Raw genomic sequence first — 20,019 nt, 5'->3', positions numbered from 1 at the left:
GCGCTCTTATGCACATGCGCACGAAAGTGTGCAGAAACCTCCCCGAGGCACAGAGCTGCCTCAGGGAGATTAGTTTAAGTTTAAAAAATTATAATGAAGGGAAAAAAAATTTTCAGGACATGTCCCCTCATGAGAAACTGTCACATGAGCTGGGACAGCTCTATGAATTTTATTAAAAACTTTTTCAAACCTTTAAAACCCTTCATGAAACTTCATCCCACCCGTGGATGAGGTTCCATGAAAAATGTGAAAGCCGCCTGGGCTTTTTACCTACACGCCAACCTTAAGGTTGGACGGGCAGCTCAGTTTATTTTTTAAATTGGTAGTTAACCGGCCTTAATAGGCCTTTGAGAGTTTAGCGGGCACCCAGCCGACTCAGGTGCGCACCCGCCGAACTGAAAATCTGAATGAAGCGCCGTGACAACGGGACGCACGCCCAATGTCACCGCACATCATTTGACGCCTCGGCGAGCGGGGGATTCTGCCCAAGCTTTTGAAACCCAGTCTGATACAACACAATCTTTGATACAGTTTGCACTGCTTCCAGTTGCTTCACTGATCTCTAAACCATATAAAACATCCTATAAAATATCACATGAATTCCCCTACTGCAACATGTATTTTTATGTGGTTCTCAAGGACAACATCAATTGATATAGTGAACCTTAGACCACAGCACAAAACTGCTCAGAGTTAAGTGATAATTGCTATTAAATTACCAATCTCACAGGAGCCCACAGTATGTATTATGTGAGTAATGGTTTATGGAGATGCAATGGAGATGCTCCTCTCTGCTTGGAGCTAAAACACACTATTGGGATAAAATAGCCTGATTCCATATCTAACTGTGCTGTATATGTGAGTGGTTGATGCTCACATTGTGTGCAAAAATAGAAAAAAATATTCTCTTCAGCTCTATTAGCTGTCCCATCACTTGGTTCCCATAAAAATTTAAAATATCAATTTACACATGACCATTTTGCATGATTCTCATTAAGAAAGTATGAGATGAAGATATATACTTTCCAGCTCAATTGTTTTCTTGCTGATGTGGTCAAGTGGTCAGTGTCTGTTTACTTAACATTTCAAATATATTGGCAGCACCAAAGAAGAGCAATACTAACAGGCAGAAATATGCTTGGTAGTAAACAGAATGGTTTGCAGTATTCAATATTAACATATAAAGATAGGCAAATCCAGCTTCATGACCAATGATACCCATGTCTAAAAATAATAAGGTCTAAGACAAATCAAATGACTAAAGATAAATATTACTTTTGTCAAAGTATTGCAACAAAAATATGAGGCCAATGAGATTGAACTTGACTCGATCACAAGACTGCCTCTAGAACACCAGTAGATAATGAATTAGTCTCATGCAATCACAGAATGCTATTTATATAAAAATATTGTATAGATATCACTAGAGCCAATCACTGCAAACTCGTGAAAGGACCAAGTATGAGCGGGCTCTGAAGAAGATGTTAAGTTTGTTTTTCTCTCCACAGATGCTGTTAGATCTGCTGAGTTTTTCCAGAATTTTCTGTTTTTGTTTCAGATTTAACGCATCCACAGTATTTTGCTTTTATATAAGAATAAGAGGGCACAGATTTAAAGTAATTGGTAAAAGAAGCAAAAGCGACAGTGGAAAAACTTTTTCATGCAGCAAGTGGTTAAGGTCTGGAATGCACTGCCTGAACATATGTACATGTGAATTAGGAGCAGAAGTAGGCCATTCAGCCCGTCGTGCCTGTTCTGCCAATCAATAAGATCATGGCTGATCTGTTTGTGTGTCGAATTCCACATCCCCACCTACCTCCAATAACCTTTGATTCCCTTGCTCAATAAGAATCTATCTACTTCTGCCTTAAAATATTCAATGACCCTGCCTCCACCACCTTCGGATGCAGAGACGTCTGAAGTCGCACAACCCTCTGAGAGAAAAAAATTCTCTCATCTCTGTCGTAAAAGGGCAACCCCTAATTTTAAAACAGTGCCCCCTAATTCTGGACTTACCCACAAAACGAAACATCCTTTCCATGTCCACCTTGACAGTACCCTTCAGGATCTTATATACTTCAATCAAGTCACTCCTCACTCTTCTAAACTCCAGTGGAAACAAGCCCAGACTGTCTAACATTCCTCATAAGACAACCCAACCCTCCTTTGAACTGCCTCCAACGCATTTACATTCTTCCTTAAATAAGATGACCAAAACTGCACACAATATTCAAGATGTGGCCTCACCAATGCCCTGTATAACTGAAGCATAATATCCTTACTTTTATGTTCAATCCCTCTCATAATAAAGGATAACATTCCATTGACCTTCTTAATCACTTGCTGTACAGCATACTGACTTATTGCGACTTATGCACTGGAACACCTAGATCCCTCTGCACCTTGAAATTCTGCAGCTGTTCTCCATTTAAGTAATACTCTGTTTTTTATTCTTCCTGCCAAAATTAACAACTTCATATTTTCCTACATTATGCTCCATCTGCCAGATTTTTTGCACACTAACTCAACCTATGTATCTCTGTCTGCAACCTCCTTATGTCCTCCTCACAACATACTTTCCTATCTACAATAAAAGCAAAATACTGCAGATGCTGGAAATCTGAAACAAAAACTAAAATTGCTGGAAAAACTCAGCAGGTCTGACAGCATCTGTGGAGAGAAAGACAGAGTTAACGTTTCGAATCCATATGACTCTTCTTACTTCCCTACTTATCTTTGTGTCTTCTGCAAATTTAGCTACCATACCCTCACTCCCCACATCTAAATCATAAATTCTGATATAAATTGTAAAAATTGAGGCCTTAGCACAGACCCCTGCAAGACTCCACTCATCATATCCTGTCGATCAGAAAAAGACCCATTTATACATACTCTCTGTTTTCTGCCAGCCAGCCAATCTTCTATCTGTGCTGCAACATGAACTTTTATTTTCCACACTACCCCTTGATGTGGCACCTAATCAAATGCCTTCTGGAAATCCAAGTACAGTATGACTACAGGCTCCCCTATATCCACAATGAATGTTACTCCTTCAAAGAACTCTAATAAATTGGTTAAACCCGATTTCCCTTTCATAAAACCGTGCTGACTCTTTCATTGAGTTTCTCTAAGTACCCAGCTATATCTTCCTTAATGATTGATTTTAAAAACTTCCCCATGATAGGCATCAAGTTAACTGGCCTATAGTTTCCTGTTTTCTGCCTCTCTCCCTTCTTGAATAGAGGAGTTACATTTGTTATTTTCCAGTCTGATGGAACCTTTTCAGAATCTAGCAAATTTTGTAAAATTAACACCAACATAATTTCTACCACATTAGCCGTAGCATGAAGTCCATCAGAGACTTGTCAGCCCGCAGCTCCATCAGTTTGCTCAGTATCACTTCCCTAGTGACTGTAATTTCACCTTCTAGCTCCACCAATTACCAGAATGTTTTCTTACCCTCTATATTGAAGACAGAAGCAAAATATTTGTTCATTTCATCCACCATTTCCTTATTATCTTCTATTAATTCCCCACTGTCACTCTCTAGAGGACCAACACTCACTTTACCTACTCTTATCCTGTTTAAATACCTGAGGCAGAATTTTACCGTCGGCAAGCTGGGGGGTGGGGCCCAATTGCTGACGCATAAAATGACGCGGGATTACATCGGGTGGAACCCCTGACGTCACCCCGCCTCATTTAAATTTTCCGGAAGGCGGGTGCGCAGCAAAGTCAGCTGCAGGCCCGCTGACCTTTCAATGGCCACTTGAGGCCATTGACAGGATCAATTAACCAATTAAAGGACCTGCCCATCCAACCTTAAGGTTGGCAGGCAGGCCAGGAGCCCCGGAAAATAGAAAAAACATGGAACTTCATCCACCGGCAGAATGAGGCTTCATGTAGGTTTTAAAAATTGTAATGAAGTTGTTCTGTAAATTATGAACAGGGAACATGTAAGGGATTATTTTTTTCCTATTTTTAATATTTTTAAAAGTCCAGGCAATCTCCCTGAGGCCCGCCCATGTAAAATGGTGATGCGACCCGCTTCGCTGGCGGCGATCGGCTCCACGCCCACTGGAGATTGGGTCAGGCCCGCCCGCCTGACAGGCAAAAAATTCTGCCCCTGTAGAAACTCTTGCTGTCCATTTTTACCTTTCCAGCTAGCTTCCTCTCATGCTTTAATTTCTTTCTCCTGATAACCTCTTACTCATTCTCTGCCATTCTTTATATTCTGGCCAATCATCTGGCCTGCTTAATGCTTTCCTTAACTTCTTTAGTTAATTATGGATGGTGGGTTCTCCGCTTAGAACTTTCCTTTATAGTCGGAATATACTTATTCTGAGTATCCAAAAATATTCCCTTAAATGTCTGCTTCTCTGTTGATCTATCCCCTAGCCTAGTATCCCAGTTCACTTCAGCTAGTTCAGCTTTTATGCCCATATAGTTGCCTTTATTTAAGTTTAAGATACTAGTCTTAGACCCCTGCTTTTCTCTTTCAAACTGGATGTAAAATTCAACAATATTATGGTCGCTGCTACCTAATTGGGGGGCTCTGAGGTCATAAATTAACCCTGTTACATTACACAATATCAAATCTAATATAACCTGCTCTCTGGTTGGTTCCAGAACATGCTGCTCTAAAACACTATCTCAAAAGCATTCTATGGACTCCTCATCCAGGCTCCTACTGCCAATCTGATTTTTCCAGTTTATGGACAGAATTTTTCACTTGGCGGGAGCAGCAAGTGCAGTTGCGGAGCCAATCGCTGCCGGCGATCGGCTCCATGCTGCCATTTTACACAGGCGGGCCAAGTATGGCCCGCCCAGCGTAGTACATGACCGGTAGCGCTCAGCGCTACCTGTGCGGGCGGGGGAAGGAGGGAGAGTTGGGACCAGCCCTCTTTCACACGTGCACGCAAAAGTAAACTTCAATCTCTCTGAGGCATGGAACTGCCTCAGAGAGATTGAATCGATATTAAAATTATTAAATGAAAGGTTTATAAATTTATTTAAACATGTTCCCTCATGTTACTCTGTCACACGAGATGGGATATGTTTTATATATTTATGAAAAATTTTTATTTACTTAATAAAAACTCTAGGATGAGGTTTCCTAAAATACATGAAGGCCACTTGGTCTTTTCGCCTGCCCGCCAACCTTAAGGTTGGACGGGCAGCATTAACAAGCACAATAATTACTATGTTAATGGCCTTAATAGGCCGTTTACATTTCGGCGGGCGCACAGCCGACTTCGGCGCATGCCCACCAAATGAAATATCGCAGGACTGCATGATGACGTTGGGACGCATACCCAACATCATCATGCGTCGTTTTACGCATCGGCATGTCAGGCTCAGGCCCACTCCCACTGAAAAATTCTACCCTATATGTAGATGAAAATCAGCCACGATTATTGCTCTCCCTTTGTTACAAGCACCCAATATTTCTTCTTATACACTTTGTCCTACATTGTGGTTACTGCTAGGGGGCCTGTAGACAACTCCCACTAGTGACTTCTTTCCTCTACTATTCCTCATCTCCACCCAAGCCAATTCTGATCTCCTGAACCAAGGTCATCTCTAACAATTGCACCAATGCCATCTCTGATCAACAGTGCTACCCCTGTCATCCTGCAGCCATGTCTCTATAATAGCTATCAGGTCATATTGATTTACTTAAATGTACACCATCAATTTATTTACTTTGTTATGAATGCTACACACATTCAGATATAGAGCCTTTAGTTTTGTCTTTTTTGTTATCTTTGTAACATCTAGGCTTGACTATTGCTGTATTCTTAGGTTATATCTCTCCTTCCCTTCCTGCTATTCTATGACCCTCATTTCCCTTATGACTATTATGGTGTCCTACCTTGAATCTACCCCTTGATTTGCCACATCCCAAGCTCGATCCCTTACCCCCATAGTTTATTCTAAAGCTCTCTCAATTTCCCTAGCAATGTGATTCATAAGAACACACGTCCCAGCATTGTTCAGGTGTAGACCGTCCCAACAGTATAGCCCCCACTTTCCCCAATACTGATGCCAGTACCCCACAAACTAGAGCCCACTTCTCCCACACCAGTCTTTGAGCCACTCATATGTCCCTCTAATCTTATTTGCTCTATGTCAATTTGTATGTGGCTCAGGTAATAATCCAGAGATTAATACTTTTCAGGTTCTGCTTAATTTGGTTCCGAGCTTCTCATATTGACTGTGCAGAAACTCCATCCTTTTCCTGCCTATGTTATTGATACCTACATGGATCACAACAACTGAATCATCCCCCTCCCACTGCAAGTTCCTCTCCAGCCCCGAGCAGATGTCCCGAACCTGGCACCGAGTAAGCAACAAAATGCTCTGGACTCTCGTTCTTTGTTGCAGAGAACAGCGTCAATCGCCCTCACTATACTGTCCCTTACTACCACTACATTCCTGTTGTCTCCCACTTGAATGGCTTCCTGTTCCATGGTGCCATGGCCAGCTTGCTCATCCACCTTGCAGACCTTACTTTCGTCCGCACAGGTTGTGAGTACCTCAAGCCTGTTTGACAATTGCAATTTGACATGTGCAGGATTATAGGGTGAAAGCAGGAGAATGGTACCAAATGAAATGCACATTCGAAGAGCCAGTGCAGACATGATGGACTGAGTGGTCTTCTGCCCTGTAACATTTCTGTAATTCTGTTAAAGGTATTAATTGACAAGCACTCTGATGGATAAGCTTGAAATATGAGTTTCTGCATAAAATGGCACAGTTACATTGTAATTTTTCATCGGGTAGAATTTGCACAACTGATTTCTCGGCAACCCTGTTTGATTCCTAGTGTGCCCCAATAAATATTGAATGAAGTCTTTAGTCCCAATTTTAACCCTGCTTGCCTGGCAGAATTGATGTGGGAAAGGGGCTAAAATAGTGAGTGGGCACTTCCTGTTATGTTTGTGATCTTAACTCCTGAGTTTTCTGGACCTTTGAGGTCATCCGTTGCAGACAGCAAGGTGCCTTATTAATATAGAAATGTCAAGGTCCAGTAATATAATTCAAAACCCAGTGTGATTTTAACTGCAGATTGCTTGCTGAAGGCCAGAAGAGACCCAGGCAAATGCTTTCTTAATTGAAAGTTTTCGTTGAGTGTCTGGAGGAACAGGATTGGACCTCCTAAGTCTTGAGTTTCCCAACATCCCCATTCACACTTACCATTGGAACCCCCCCCGCCCCACTCAATATTTTAATTTAGTGTTAGGGACCATTCCCTAAGTTCCCAGAGAGTTCTACCATTCAAAATCCTGTTCATGGTCTGTGCTTCACCCACACAGCTTTCAGGAAGGGTTAACGTAGAAATGTATAAAGGAGGTTCGAAGGTTCTGTTTGCCTGGGCCTTAGCTGAAGCCATTGTTGGCAGTTCCCTCCTGCCACAGTGCCTGCACAACACAATCCTGCCCAATGTTAACATTGTTGCTGTTGTAGTGTCCAGGTCAAGTTTCCGAACAAAGTCTGATTTTTTCACTTACCCAAACTTAAATCTCTTGATTCAATATTGAATTAGGAATCAATCTAATTAGCTTTTGAATACTTTAACTGAGTTAACACTCACCGCACTAGGTGGCAGTATTTTCCATAAATTGATTATTAAGCATGAATACGTTGCCCTTGTGGGTTAACTTGCAGTTTCTTTGATTTTTATTGATCTCCTTTAGTTCCTCGAGTTTGGTTTTGCACATTAAGAAGCTCTCCATTCACTCCATTGTTTCATAATGGTTCAAATCCAATCTAAGCAGTAGGGAGAAATCTGGTTGGATAACACTGGCAAAGCCATCATACATCCATTCACATTACCTTGCACTGGGACTCAAGGAGTCTATTATATTTTTAGTAACCTCATTTCAGCAGCCTTTGTTAGTTTTAATTTTATTTGAACACCTTTAACAATGACATACAGGACAACAGAGAACTAGAAAGGAATCATAAATTATTAATTCAATTGAAACCATTGATAATGTTTCTTAATGTATGGTTGTCAAAATATCCTAGCATCTAAGTTCTCCTGAAACTTTACTGCAACCCAGATGTTATGGGACAAGAAATGTAATTGATAAGTTCTTTATGGTCTGTATTTTCTTTAATGAAACCACATATTTTGGGATTGTGTAGCAGTGGTAAACAAAGTAAAATAGATGGAAGGCATATTATCAGAGCCCAGTCCCAAAGAGTGTTCTTCTGGTACACCCCACACTCAGTAAGACTGAAATAAGAACAGAAAATGCAGGCCAAGCAGTGTCTGTGGAAGGAGAAACAAAATTAATGACTGCACTTTCCTGCAGGCATCAGTACCCTGATGTTGGAACCATATGGGGGTCCCGAGCCCGTCCATGTTGTCAGTGCACCATCCCATTAAGGACGACAGGCAGGGTCCTGCTGCTGCAGGCCCAGTCAGAGGGCCCAATGCAATGTAAGGCCCCATTAGGAGTGGTGGGCACTACCAAGGCAGCAGATGAGCAGAAGGGTGACACAACATGGAGGCGCCCTCGGCTACCTGCATTGAAGTCATAAATTAAAGGCACAAAGCTGGTACAACCATCTTATTGGGTGGGGGGCAGGGAACTGTCCACAGACCTAGTCACTGATTGGGCAGCAATTTTTCAACACCACAGCTACATCATCCAGGCATAGAGTCTCCAACTCTGTTGGCTCCCTTGTTTATAGCTGTGAGGCTGCCTCAATTGAGGTGATGACCTCCACACACAATGGGGAGGCCGGTCCAATGTCAGTAAAATATAGGCGCCAGCACAAAATGGCTCGAAAGTGGGGCCTTAATTTGACTAATTGGCTGTCTGCTTCCATGTAGTTGTCAGGAGAGCCAATTCCCAGCTCACCCTGGGAATGTGCCCTGGAGGTTAGAAAGTGTTGGGAAGCCATCCCCATGCTGCCAACCCATATTTTCTATGAGCCCCCACTTCCAATCCCATTGCCACTGGGTCAGGAATTCCAGCCCAATGTTCCAGGTTGATGAAGATTTATCAGAACTGGAAAAATGTAGAGATGTAACAGAGTTTAAACAACAAAGCAAGAAGGGGAGATAAGAACCAAACGGAATGTCTGTGATTAGGTCGAAGACAGGAGTGATTAAAGGACAAAAGAGATGATGGAGCAAGGCCAAAGTGAATGGTAATTGGATGAATAAAGAAACAAAAGATAATTCTAGAAGAGATGTAAATGGGAAAAGCAGTATCAGTACCAACAGCCTACTGTCCAAAACAAAGGGGACAGAGTTTATGATCTGAAGTTGCTGGCTCATTGTTGTGTCTGAAAGGCTATGAAGTGTCTAATTCAAAAGATGAAATGCTGCTCTTCGAACTTACGTTGAATTTCATTGGAATGGTGTTGGGTAAAATGATAGATGGCCAGTAGCTCAGGGTGATTCTTGCAGACTGAATGGAGGTGTTTCGCAAAGCTGTCACTCAATCTGCATTTGGTCTCTGCATTGTAGAAAAGGCCACATTGTGAGCAATGAATACAATATATTAATTTGGAGGAGTAAAAGTAAATTACTGTTTCACCTGGAAGGAGAGCTTGGGGCCCTGGAAATTGGGAAGGGACGAGGTAAAAGGGTATGTGTTGCATTTCCTGTGCTTGAATGTGACGGGGGAGAGGGGAGATGGTTGGGAGTGATTTAGGAGTAGACCAGAGTGTCATGGAGAGAATGATCCCTTTTGAGATGCTGAAATGGGCAGGGAGAAGAGATGAAGATGTGTTCAATACTGGCATCATGCTGGAGGTGACAAGGTGAAGGATGATCCATTGAATGTGGAGGCTGGTGGGTGGAAGGTGAAGACAAAGGGAAACCTATTGTGCTTCTGGGAGGAAGGAAAAGGAGTGAGAGCAGAAGTGGAGGAAATGGGATGGACACATTCGAGGACCTTGTTAATCATGCTGGAGGGGAATCGTCAACTGAGAAGAATGGAAGACATAGTGAAGCATTGATATGGAAGATGGCATCATTAGAACAGATGAAATGGAGAAACTGGGAGAATGGAATAGAGTCCTTACAGAAAGTATGGTTGGAAGAAGTGTAGTCAAGCTAGTTATCAGAGTCAGCAGGCTTACTATGGATATTGATCAATGGCCTGTCATTCAAACTGGAAATAGAGAAGTTAGATAACACAATGATCTGTTGCAGTAATACTTCATGAAAAATACAATTAATTTAACATTTTCTTTAGCTATTATTTCATGATGTTTACTATGAAAACCCATATCCTAAACAGTTGGCAGTAAAAGTAAAAACCTGCACCGTATCCTTCTTGCAAGAGAAGATGGGAGTGTACACTCTGCCCTCATTAGAAACAAAAAGCTTTTGATTCAGCATAAGCAATGTGTTCTTTAAAAAATATGGCATCTTGCAGATGAGTCACTGTTTGGGTGAATTTTCCGTGCCCGCTGGTGTCGGGCATGCTTGGGGAAAAGGTCAGAAATCGGTTTCACGATGTTGTGATCGTCTGTTCAGCCCATTGAAGGTGGGCTACGTTTCCCACCGCTGGACGTCGGGAACCTCATTGTAATACATCTGTATATCATTATAAGGCCAGCTCACTTCAATCATATACCACCCGCACCCCCCCCCCACCTCCAGGGGATCGTCTGCCCACGTTGGCATGATTGCACACTGGTGCAGAACACGTCTTGATAAGTGAGACATGCAAAAGTCAGGAATTACCACCAGGGCCTTGCTCACATCGCGCACATCTGTTGGAAAGTTACTGTTGAGGGTCTGCTCACAACGGATGATGGTCAAGGGGGTGGAGAGGAAGATCTAACTGTGTTTGGGAGAGGAAGATGTACCGGGGGTGGGAGAGGAAGGCCGAGGATCGACTGGGAGAGGAAAGGGTGTCACATAGGGGTGAGGTTGGGAGGAGGGGGAAACAAAGGTGTCAGGATGGGGTGAGGTTGGGGAAGGGAGAAAATTTGTCGGGGGAGGTTTGGAGGGGGAAGGAGTATGATGGGAGGACAGGATCACTTGGGACGGTACCTGGGAGGGGGGGCGGGGGAAGGTGTAAGGGGGGTGGAAGATGTAAGGGAAGGAGTTCGGAGGGTGGAAGGAGTTTGTGGGGGGAAGGAGTGCGGAGAGGGGAGTGAGTCCAGAGGGAGGAAGGAGTGCAGAGAGGGGAAGGGGTCCAGGGGGAGGAAGGAATGCAGAGAGGGGAAGGGTCCAGGGGGAGGAAGGAATGCAGAGAGGGGAAGGGTCCAGGGGGAGGAAGACGCATAGAGAGGGGAGGAAGTCCCAGGGGTGGAATGCGCGTGGAGAGGGGAGGGAGTCTGGGGAAGGAAAGAGTGCAGAGAGGGGAGGGAGTAAGGATGGAAGGAAGGAGTATGGAGAGGGGAGGGAATAAGGGTGAAGGAAGAACTAAGGGTGGAGGAAGGAGTCAGGAAGGGGGAAGGAGTTAGGCTGGAGGAAGAAGGGTTTCTGAAGGAGGCAGGAAGGGGGAAGGAGTGATGTTGGAGGAAGAGGCCTGGAGGTAAGAGTTAAGGACGGAAAGTACTAAGGGTGGTGGAAGAAGTAAGGGCACCTGAAGGAAGGGGAAAGGACTAAGTGGGGGAGGTGGGGAGTCCGAGGTGGGGGAGGACTAAGGGGGCAGGAGTCCAGGTGGGGAAGGAGTTCCAAGGGGGGAAGGGTCCAGAGGGGGAAGGGGTGTGGAGGGGTTAAACATTCAGGTGAACGTGCAAAGGAGGCCTCCGATGAGTCCATGACTACCTCCTGGGAGCTGAGGTTGGGTGTGGTACGAGGAAATGGTGAGAATGACAGAGGGCAGAGTGAGGTGGTAGGGTGGAGGGTGAGGGTTCAACGGTAATGGTAGAAGGGACGGCGAGGGTGGTTGGTGGAGGCAGACACGGACCCTTGGGGTGGTAATAGGAGGTCGGGGAGGTGAATGTGGATGGGGGTGGGATTTTCAGGTAGGTAGGGGACGTAGGCATTCATGTGGACATCCCTGAAAGCAAAGGGTTGTGGCTGGTAGGTCACGGAGTGGAGGTAGAAGTTGATGCTGAGGGGGGGCAACTGTGTTGGAGGAGAGGAAATGATTGACTGGGGGAGGGGAAAGGATGGTGGGGTGAATGAACTAAATCAGCACCATGTTGTTTAAATTGAAAGTGAAACGAGAGTCATGGTGGACAAGATCAGGTGCTGCATGGAAGTGTGATCAGTTGGTGGGCGGAGATGCAGGTCAGCTCAGTTAGACAACTGAAAGTGAACCCCAGCAGGCAGCATAGAAAATGCTCAGGACATTGAGGTGAGTGTGATACGTGAAGGATCTGTGTGTGTAGGAGAGTGCTTGCACGAGGCTCCAAAAGGCCCTGCCACACACACAAAAATCCCTCCAGAATCACACGTTGGCTAGCTCCTCCCTCTGCAGTGACAGAGGATGAAGTTGAGGGGCTCACAGGCAAAGGGGACTCAGAGGGAGAGGACAGCCTCTGAAATTACTGAGCGGATGACACATGGGTGTCCAGCTGGTGCTCCCCCTCCCTTCGAGTGCCCGGGGGCCCCAGCCTGACTCCTTTAGGGGAAGGACAACCAGGTTGTGAAGCCAAGCCTGCTCTAGATTTAGGTCCCACCGAGATGTGTGTCTTTGCACTGGTGGAGCATGTGGATAAGCGCTGTGACAGGCCTTCCAGGCTGCTTATTTCCAGCTCTTCAGTGGAGGAGGTGTCCTCTTGGCTGGAAATGAGGACCTGGATGGAGCTGAGAGACTGGCTGGCTGAGGGTGTCAGTCGCTTGGCAGAGCTCCCTGTGAACCAAAGTAGAGATAATTAGTGCGTAGCAGCAGAGTCAAAAGCATGAGAGCACTCACATTTGCATTGAGAGGTGGATGATGTGGTACAGGATCCTCATGAGAATGTTTGCCGCCAGCCTCACCATCACCATAGGCACGGTCCAGGTTCTCACCAGTCACCTTGATGGCACACTTCTCAAAATGAGTGAGGGGCCTAATGTGGGCCATTCCATCCCCAGTCTGGGACCTCTCCCTGCTGATGTGCGTCAGCTTCTCCTACATGGAAACAGATGGAGAGAGTGTGAGCAGGACACATGGCACTGCATGGAATATTGGTGTGGTGAATGGAGCAATGGACAGGATGAGGACACGAGCTTCAAAGGGTATGAGTCTGATGGAGATGTGATGGTGTGTGTGAGAGTTAGTGGTGTTGCCACTTGAGGTGTGAGATCCCTGTGGATGTGTGATGTGCTTGTGAGTCTGTGAGTTGAGAGTGATGAGAAGAGTGACTTCCTTGGCAGAATGGGTGAAACCATTCATCTTTTGCGGCACTGGGTGGCTGTCCTCTTTTGCAGGGCATTGGCACGGACCACCACTGCCACCACCTCCCTTGGTAGATTGATGGTGCTGTTGGCCCTCCTGCAACCACAGCAGGGGTAGAGGACATTATGGCGGGCCTCCACGGTGTCTAAAAGATGTTCGAGGGATGTGTCGCTAAACAGGGGGGGGCTGCAGTCTTTTTACCTTTCAGAACCTTCTGTACAGCAGTCCTGGGTGGAAGCAGAGTGGTGTGCATGTGCCTGGACTTTAAATGTGGTGCCTGGCGTGATGAAACGACAAGGTGATGGCATGGTGGGTGAATGAGAGCCCGCCTGCCATCGATACAGCGTGTTTCCCCAGAATGCATAATTAATGCGGAGGGTTTGGGACAATATGGCATGTGAATCCTCCATTCCGGCCAGCGGGCAAAATGTCATTTTCCCTGCCTGCTGCCACACTTGGTGCAAACCTGGGATGATTCCGCCCTTTGTCTTTATAGTTCAGTAGTAACATTCTCCCACTTCAATCTCAATGTGACTTTGCAGCAGGCTGGTTTTTTCAGGTGGTACCCTTTTGGTTCTACTATCAATGAGGATGGATGGACAAGGACAGCTGTCTGCGAAGCAAGTAGATGTCTAAGTTACTGCGACAGACATGCATCATAGTGCAACACTAAAGTAGATGCTCCCAAACTGCAACTAACCTGTGATAATTTAGAATCCTGGATCCTATGTCCTGTAAAATTCAAGCCACGTTACCAGAATAAAACACATTACCTGTTGTACTGTTAGTACTGAGCTGCTTTTACCTTGTAGCTTCACAAGGTTTTCTTTTATTTGCAGTTTTCATGAATGCAGCAATACCCATTGCAGCAGTTCTCACAGTAAGTAGCTGGTATTTAATTTGCTCTAACACAATGTATGTTTCCTTTGCAAATATTAGCCTTGCACTACGTAAGCTGAAATTATCAATATGTTAATAATTCAAAAATACACATGGATACAATTTATTAAGTAACTAATTTCTAAATCTTTTTTGGAGGCCAACACTCCTTTTATTTAACTATCTGGCCTATGCTGCAAGTGGCTGACCTGGGAACTGATGAGGCTAGTTTATCTAAAATTGCCATGTGTCTTATGCTCCGAATGTTACACCTAAATCTTTCCTAAATATTTTCTTTTAAAGTCCTGATGGTCTTCTGGTGCCGTGCAGCTTCTGGTCTGGCAAATATGGTGAATGAGACCCAGGCCTCAAAATTGCTCCAGTCTCTTCACTGCTGGTATGGGGTCAGTTGGCAACCCAAAAGTTAAAATCAACCTCCTTGAATTTTTGTTCCTTTAAATGGTGATTAATAATGGCCACACCTACCCGGAAAGAGTGGAAAGTAGTTGCCAACCTAAACTTTACTTGTGATCGAGGTCGCGAGGAGCACTCTTGCTGCTCTTGGTCCCACCAAGGAAAAGTAAAAATCCTACCCAAAAGACCTCTTCAGCTTCCTGATACACTTCACGCTGGTCTTTTTGTGGAAAGGCTGTGGCATCTGTATCATGGTCTGTTGATAGTACTGGCTCCCAACGAACATGCATGACTTAGGAATCTATCAACTTTGGCATGGCCGCTTAGCTGCCGATACAGAAATATCCATTAGCATCTTGGAAAGGTGGGATCCAGGCAGCTTTCTGGCAAGTAAGTAACCCAGGCATTTTTAATGCTCACCCTCCTGCCTTTCATTGTCCAGTTAGAATTAGAATCTCCGACTAAAAAGTGTTTAAATCCAAGACTCATTTCTGTTCAGGAAAGACTGAATTGTGCTTGTTCAATTTTTTGTGTGATTGCTTTGCAAAGCTAATTTTGACTTCAAATGTATTTTTATTCACTCATGCAGAGGTGATTTCAATTATTTTTCTAATTTTCCAAAAGACTTTTGTTGTTCACACCCGCCTCTATGAGAATGCAGACCTCTCGCCAGCAGTGGCCTTCGCCTCACTCTCCCTCTTCCATATCCTGGTCACACCCCTCTTCCTGCTCTCCAGTGTGGTTCGCTCTACTGTCAAAGCTTTAGTGAGGTAAAATACCGTTCAAAGACCATAATGTTTGATCCTTTGGTCCACTTAATGTTATCACAATGCATGGGTGCTAAAACTGAGACAACAACAAGAGCAACAAGTGTACTTATGCAGTGCCTGAAATGCACAGCGCCAGAGGGAAGCTCAAATCAGCAGACCTTTCTCCATATAACTCCACCCCCCGCCCTCAACATGCAGGGGCGGGATCAAGTCAAAAATTGCAGGCGCCGGGAATGAGGGCAGGAATCTTGGAATCTGGCTCCCCTGATATTTTAAAAGGCCTCCAGAGTTGGCCCGACTCCGTGAAAATCCAGCCCAAATAAACAATTGGACCTGCAAACTGGCCATTGGTAATTGGTTTTATAATGCAGTGTTTTCCAAATTTTTTCCCACATGACCCCATCTTAATACCTCAGACTTCATGTGATGCCAGAGTGAAAATATGGGGTGTGCAAGAGGTTTTGAGCAGGGAGGGAGGCTTCAGCTGTTGAGTGGGGGCCCTTGCAGCTGTCGGAGCTCCACAACATCCATTGCTGCACCTGAGCAAAATCTCACCTGGGGTCGCAACTCACCATTTGGAAAGCCATGTTATAGCCATGTAATCAATTATGTCTTCATCCCACATATTTTTCACTTAATATCATTTCTAGGGTGGGGCTGGAAGTTCAGGGGGTAGCTGGAAATTGGCCCAGGAAACTTAGGAGGCCAGGGACCCACCGGAACTGTCCTCAGCATATCCTCAGTTCTGCCAAGGCCTTTGGTAGGTTAAGTTCTCACCAAGAATGAGAGGCAGGGGAGACCCAAAGACTCCTTGAGGTCCTTGGCTGTGGAGGTGGTGGGAGGGGAGGAGATGGAGGACCGTGCGTGGGAGGACTCCTGCTCGTCCTGTACCACAGAGGCTTCATTAAATAGAATATAGTGAAAAATTTACCTTGGTCTCTTCTAGCCAGTTAACCCTTCTTCTCCTGGGTTGCATGTTGGGTCCCACACAATGCAGGACACCTCTGACACAATGTTAAAATCACTATTGAGCCACAACTTCTGCATTTAAGCATGCCCATAGCTGACTGTAGCAAGAGCCTTGGTTGACTGGAAAGTTGGGGAAGATCAAACGGTGCCAGGCAGGAATGGACCTCTGACTGGAATGTTGACTCAGTCCAGTCTTAACACCTCTGAAGCACCATTCTTGCTGAGTGGGGGAGTGGAGGGTGGCTAAATTTAACTATGGCCAGAAATAATTTGGATTAACTTTTATATCATTTAATCTATAATGCCTATACCAAAGCATTGATGGCACCAAGCGGAGAGAATTACCTAGGAGGAGTTACTAAGTTGAGCAGGCAACTGAACTGATATGAAGGTTCTGAAAGGAAAATTAGCATAGGTTTCCTCTGTTTCGGACCAAATTGCAGTAAGTGCTGCTGAAAGATGCATGTTTAGGCATTAGCTGGTTTGTTTTACTACACATGCTAGTGTTAGCAAAAAAACGTCAAAATGTGTTTTGTAAGCTTTAATCAATAAAGGAAAATAAATAAAAGCAAAATACTGCGGATGCTAGAAATCTTAAATAAAAACAGAAATAGCTGCAAAAACTTAGCAGGTCTGACAGCATCTGCGGAGAGGAATACAGTTAATGTTTTGAGTCCGTATGACTCTTCATCAGAAAATATATTCCTGAGATAGAACTGAATTAGGCCAACTGAAAACTCCCTTCTCACTCATCCCAGTTGGTTGAGTAACCAATCAATATGCACTACATACAACAAAAATACATACTTAGGTAACAGAATGGAATGCAGCCAGTGCCTTTGGACCTGTACAGCAACAAGTGTCCAAGAGAAAACAGGGTAACATTTTTAAAAGGGTTTGAAATATTTCTCGCATCAGATTGAGCTGTTTTATCAGTTATCAATGCATGGCTAAGTAAGTGCACTGTCACATGTTTTCCTGACCCTCCCAGCATCTATTGATCTGCTATAAGTCATTATATTTTTCTTTCAGTGTGCAGAAACTAAGTGAATTCTTCTCGAGTGAAGAAATTGGAGAGGATCACAGTAAGGTTGTGTTGCAGCTGAACAGTGAAAATAATAGCAAGTACCAGACTGTAGTGAGTATAAACTGACATTGCTGCAATGCTGCCAGCCAGCTCCTCAATGCTATCACCTCTTTCTATCATTCCTGCATCCTTACAATCTGCCATGCAATGGAGTGACCCAGTAACTGAAGTCCATCACATTCATTCCTTATATTAATCGCATCCGTATTGCAATTCACAAGCTATAACAAATGTGTTCATAGAATTCAAGCTTTTTGTGTCTGTGTATATTTATTTAATTAGCACTTCTCATGCTATGAACACTTACCCTTCCGTTTTCCACTCACTCCTGCACAGCCCCTTAAAGTTATTAACCGCAAACGGCCCAGCAAGGAGGAATGGCACAATTATGAACCTCAGTCCAGACAGCAGATAAACATCACAGAAGGAGATGACGTTTTTATAAAGGTGAAATAATTGTCAATTATATCCACCTCTACAACAACTACTGTACTTGCTTTTTTATCTTTTTGAAGATGAGGATTGTTAGTTTTATAGTTTAGGTTTATTTGTTTTTATGATGCGCTTATGTTTTAAAAGTAAGTATTATTATTGTTGCAATTATGTCAGGTCTATGAAGAGCAAAAAAAAAATTAGCTGCCAGAGATGTAATCTGAAATAGTAAAACAGATCGCAGATTCATTTGAAAAATTGGAGCACCACCTACTTTAAATTTACAATGAATGACTTCCATCAAAACTAGTTAACAAAATATGTGGGCATTATTTTTAATTAATGAAATTTAACAGGCTTGTTCTGCACTTCTTTGAGTGAGTAAATGATTAAAGAAGTAATCTCTGTAATTTAAACCATGATAGAAACATGCCAAATGCTGAATAACACCCACCGAAGACAACAATGTGCAGTGCTATTTGGGATCTACAGTAAAGCACCTGCCCCGGCAATAAATGCTTTGGGTCCAGTGTCACTCTACATTTCTGCAAAGGTCATTACCCCACATACAGTAGTTTCCCCTTTTAGTCATTTTTGTGTTTCTGATTGTTTAGCATTGGGGGAATTTTATTTTAAATCGTAGGCACCATGAAGGACATAGAGGGTTCAAAATACCTGGGTATGTGGCACTAACTATGTTTTCAAGTGTTGCTGAATAGACTTATCTTTCTGGATAAGTACATCGCATAAGCTGTGTTTGGCAATAATTTATCTGTGAAGAAGGTAGGACTCTATGTGACTGCTGCACTATTTCTGAGTTTCAAAGTTCAAAATTTACCACAACTTCCATTACCCTAAATCACTTTCTCTGATCAATCTTGATCGTGCTGGCATTATACACCTTGCTGATAGCAACTGATACATATAAGGCAAAATAATATTTTTTATGCACCAGAATTCTGCATATCCTGGACAACTGAAACTGGTTTTTATTTGGTTTGAGTAACAGTACTATGGTGTACGGCTGGTTCAATAACTTGTTACTTAAGTTGTAAGGAACAAATTCAAATGGAGTTCAAAAGAAGCCTCACACCACAGTTTAACAAATGATTGAAGTCACAGCTAGCAAAAAGGAAGATGGCTGAGGTTGTTGGAGGTCAATTATCCGAGCCCCAGGACATTGTCTCAGGAGTTCCTCAGGGTAGTATCATGGTTAGTCGGATGGCCCAACCATCTTCAGTCACTTCATCAATAAACTTTGCTCCAGCATAAGATCAGAAGTGTTAATGGTTGCTGATGATTATACTGTGTTCAGTTCCATTTGCAACTCTCCAGATAATAAAGCTATTCACAGCTGCATGCAACAAAACTTGGACAGGTCTGATAATGGCAAGTTATATTTGCATACACAAGTGCCAGGGAATGATCACCTACAACATGAGATAATCTAACACTCCCTTAACATTCAACAGCGTTGCCATCCCCAAATCCCCACCATCAACATCCTTGAGATCTCCATTGACCAGAAATTTAACTGGACCAACCAAATAAATACTGTAGCTACCAAAACAGGTCAGAGGTTGGGTATTCTGCAGTGTGGTAAATAAGTCCCTGACTCCCTAAAGCTACCATCTACAAAGTGTAAGTCAGGAATGTGATGGAATACTCTCCACTTGTCTGGATGAATGCTGTTCAACAACACTCAAGAAGCTCAACACCTTCCAGGACAAAGCAGCCTTAAACATTCAGTCTTTCCACCACTGCGGCATTGTGACTGCAGTGTGTACCATCCACTCACTTAACCTATCTAAATCCCTTTGCAGACTTTTTATGTCATCCTTACAACATGCCTTCCAATTTGTTTTTGCACCTTCCACAAATTTGGCTACAATATACTCTGCCCCTTTGTCCAAGTCAATAATATAGATTGTAAATAGTTGTAAATAATATCCACTTTCCTCTATGCCTCAGAAACCTAGGCAATAAGTAAAGATCTGTGGAAGAGGCCTTTGCAACATGGATACTGAGACATATGCTAAAAATGCCTTATTCAGGCCATAGGACAAATGAAGAGGTGCTTGAAATTGCAAGAACAAAAAGAACTCCAAAAGTAACATCTAGAAAAGAAAATGTCAGTATTTTGACCATTTGAGCA

General features: G+C 43.7%; 1 protein-coding gene across 1 annotated transcript in view; it reads left to right on the top strand.

Moving 5' to 3' along the window:
* Positions 1–20,019, top strand: part of abcc8 (ATP-binding cassette, sub-family C (CFTR/MRP), member 8) — a 309,145-nt gene that overhangs the window by 147,593 nt on the left and 141,533 nt on the right. The window contains exons 12-15 of the mRNA XM_041198027.1: positions 14,153–14,193; positions 15,231–15,376; positions 17,378–17,483; positions 17,769–17,879. Coding sequence (XP_041053961.1) covers positions 14,153–14,193; positions 15,231–15,376; positions 17,378–17,483; positions 17,769–17,879 — 404 coding nt within the window. The remainder of the gene's footprint in view (positions 1–14,152; positions 14,194–15,230; positions 15,377–17,377; positions 17,484–17,768; positions 17,880–20,019) is intronic.

The sequence above is a fragment of the Carcharodon carcharias genome, chromosome 10, assembly GCF_017639515.1.
Source record: "Carcharodon carcharias isolate sCarCar2 chromosome 10, sCarCar2.pri, whole genome shotgun sequence".
NCBI lineage: Eukaryota > Metazoa > Chordata > Chondrichthyes > Lamniformes > Lamnidae > Carcharodon > Carcharodon carcharias.
Note: the sequence above shows the minus strand (reverse complement) of the source record. Positions and strands in the feature narration are given on the sequence as shown.